The sequence below is a fragment of the Phytophthora parasitica genome (assembly GCF_000247585.1).
Source record: "Phytophthora parasitica INRA-310 unplaced genomic scaffold supercont2.351, whole genome shotgun sequence".
NCBI classification, from domain to species: Eukaryota; Oomycota; class Peronosporomycetes; order Peronosporales; family Peronosporaceae; genus Phytophthora; species Phytophthora nicotianae.
Window position 1 is genome coordinate 841 of NW_008649337.1, and position 2,275 is coordinate 3,115.

The 2,275-nt window shown below is 53.1% G+C and overlaps 2 protein-coding genes across 2 annotated transcripts; both read left to right on the plus strand.

Moving 5' to 3' along the window:
• Window positions 1-741: 741 nt before the first annotated feature.
• PPTG_20200 (hypothetical protein) lies at window positions 742-1,404 on the plus strand (the record flags this gene model as incomplete). Its single annotated transcript, XM_008918881.1, has 1 exon — window positions 742-1,404. A coding segment is annotated over one exon (663 nt), but the record flags the coding sequence as incomplete, so codon positions are not given.
• A 218-nt stretch (window positions 1,405-1,622) lies between these two features.
• PPTG_20201 (hypothetical protein) lies at window positions 1,623-2,258 on the plus strand (the record flags this gene model as incomplete). The annotated part of the gene is made up of 1 exon (XM_008918882.1): window positions 1,623-2,258. The coding sequence occupies one exon, from the start codon at window positions 1,623-1,625 to the stop codon at window positions 2,256-2,258; it is 636 nt and encodes a 211-aa protein (XP_008917130.1).
• Window positions 2,259-2,275: the final 17 nt, after the last annotated feature.

Consider the following 2,275-nt stretch of genomic DNA (forward strand, 5'->3'; position numbering starts at 1 on the left):
CAACCGCTCTATCCTCGATAGGAACATCCTTCAGTTTGTCACGTACTTCGTCTCGATTCTTCCGCTTTCTGCCACTGTTCTTCTTAATCCGGTTAAGCCCCCCCCCCCCCCCCCACGACACCAGCTGTCACTGCAGAGCTGTACCGCTTCCAAATTAACCTCACGGTGTCCGGATGTCGGCTCATAAGGCGTGGCGGGTCGCACTCCAGGCGAGGCTGGAGACCTTAAGCGCTAAAAATGAAATGGCGCAGGCTACAGTAGTTCGTTCGGCGCAAAACCGGTGGCTAGAAAAAAGAGGAGTTGCGGGGCTTTCGTTTTGGCCAATCAGATGCTGTAATGGTTAAATAGAGCTGAACCAATAGGTCAAATTGTCGATTTCACGTGACCATTTCCGACCAGAGGAAGTATAAATTAACCAGGCGCCATATCTGCAGTAGAGATGCTAAGACTTATCGAGGCATAAATATCTCGGAGCACAAATATCGTCTCACGAGACTCGCCTACGCCTAAGGTTTTGTCGTGTAACCATCTTAAGAATTAAGCTAAATATTTGTATTGATCATTACTCTTCCATCACTGTGTGATCTTAAACGGTTGCATACATCTTCCGACAGCTCAAAGCTTCTCTCGATTTCAAATCGGCCACCGGAGCCGCAACGACTCTTCACTAAAAAAAAAAGGCGAGTGTTCGCTGAAGATGAAAGTATATTGGCAGTTATCTCATATACATCATGTCTGCAGGAGATGGTTCACCTGACTCACTCCTCACGTCACTGGAAGCTGCGGTGTATCAATGACTCCAGTGACTACGAAAACACGCCGCCGAACACTCAGAACAATAGCATCACTGTACCAAGGACGGCTCCGGCTGCATTCGTGACAAGATCGCGAATGACGACCTCGCTTCCCCCGGAGCATCGACTCCTCCCTGGCTTTTCCTTTCGAAATCAAAAGTACAACCTGGTAGGGTTATCGAGAGATGTGCAGTGCCCGGCGCCACCCATGGACGCAAAGACTACTCCGGCGCTCACCGATTGCATTGCCGGTACGATGCCCAGTCAGCCCCACCACTTCCTCGCCTGTACTCCTCGAGACGCCACTGCGATCACCTGTATGCATGAGAACAAGTGCGACACGTTGGCACAACCACCACTGTGGGACGCAGCACCGTCGCCAAGCTGCTGTACCGTCCTCTCGCATGCATCGGAAGGACCAACAGCGTGGCCGTCCTGTGGTCAGCCCGTAGGGCTCCATGCACTTGAGTATTCTTCCAAGCCACCGTCGAATGCCTGGCATACGTCTGATGGGATTGTCCCTGCTCGGCGGTCGAGCCGTGTTGCTCACCTTCGCGAGCAGTTCAAACCAATGGCCACGGCGTTTCAAAATGTGCCGTACGTCGGATGATGCGACTGCTCGTCGCCGTGCCGCGTTGGCTTCTGCCGCAACTCCTCGATGAACCTGTTCTGCAATGTGAACTGCTGTCCATTCGACGGCAAGTACTGGAAAGGGTTAGTCGAGACTGACAAGTGCACTTGGGTCGCAATGTACGCACCTTGGAGCTGGGCGCAGTTGTCGCCGAGGACATCGATGCTGGCGTATTGCTTGGTTGGTACCTAGGTGAAATGGAGCATATGATCGCCACGCAACACCGGCTACCACCTCGCGATGAGGCAGTATCCTGGGATGTCAACGCTCCCCATCCTGTGGCGATCAACGCGGAATGTATGGGAGGCCTGATGACGTTCGTAAACTACTCGTGCAAGTCCAAGGACGAGTTCGTGGAGGTCGTCAACGGACAGCGCACCATGGTTGTCGTGATGATAACGAAGGAGATCCCCCGCGGCAGGGAGGTCACCGCGGATTATGGTGTCGATCTGTGGTTCGTCTGCCGCTGCCAGCGTGACGGATGCCGCACCGTGACAGTCAAGATTAACAAGATCTGCAAGAAGTCCACGGCGCGTTGGATACCTCACTGGTTAGAAGGTGCGCGCGTGAATGTGTTGAAGCTGTTCAATTGCAGTAGCAGCTCGAAACCTAAAGCTTGTGATGAGGAAAGCTTGAAAGCTTCCCTTGGTGCTAATAGAGCTGGTTCCTGCCGAGCGAGGTCGTCCGCCTCTCTCGTTTTGCTTTGGCCGAAGCCGATATCGAGAAGATCTGGTGTTCACCTCAACTGGATACAGTCCCAGGTAACAGGCTGTGTATTTACGTCGACCAGTGGTTCCGATATGCGCGAGATCGAGATTTTGGCTGTCGAGTAGGACTTCCTGGCAGATAG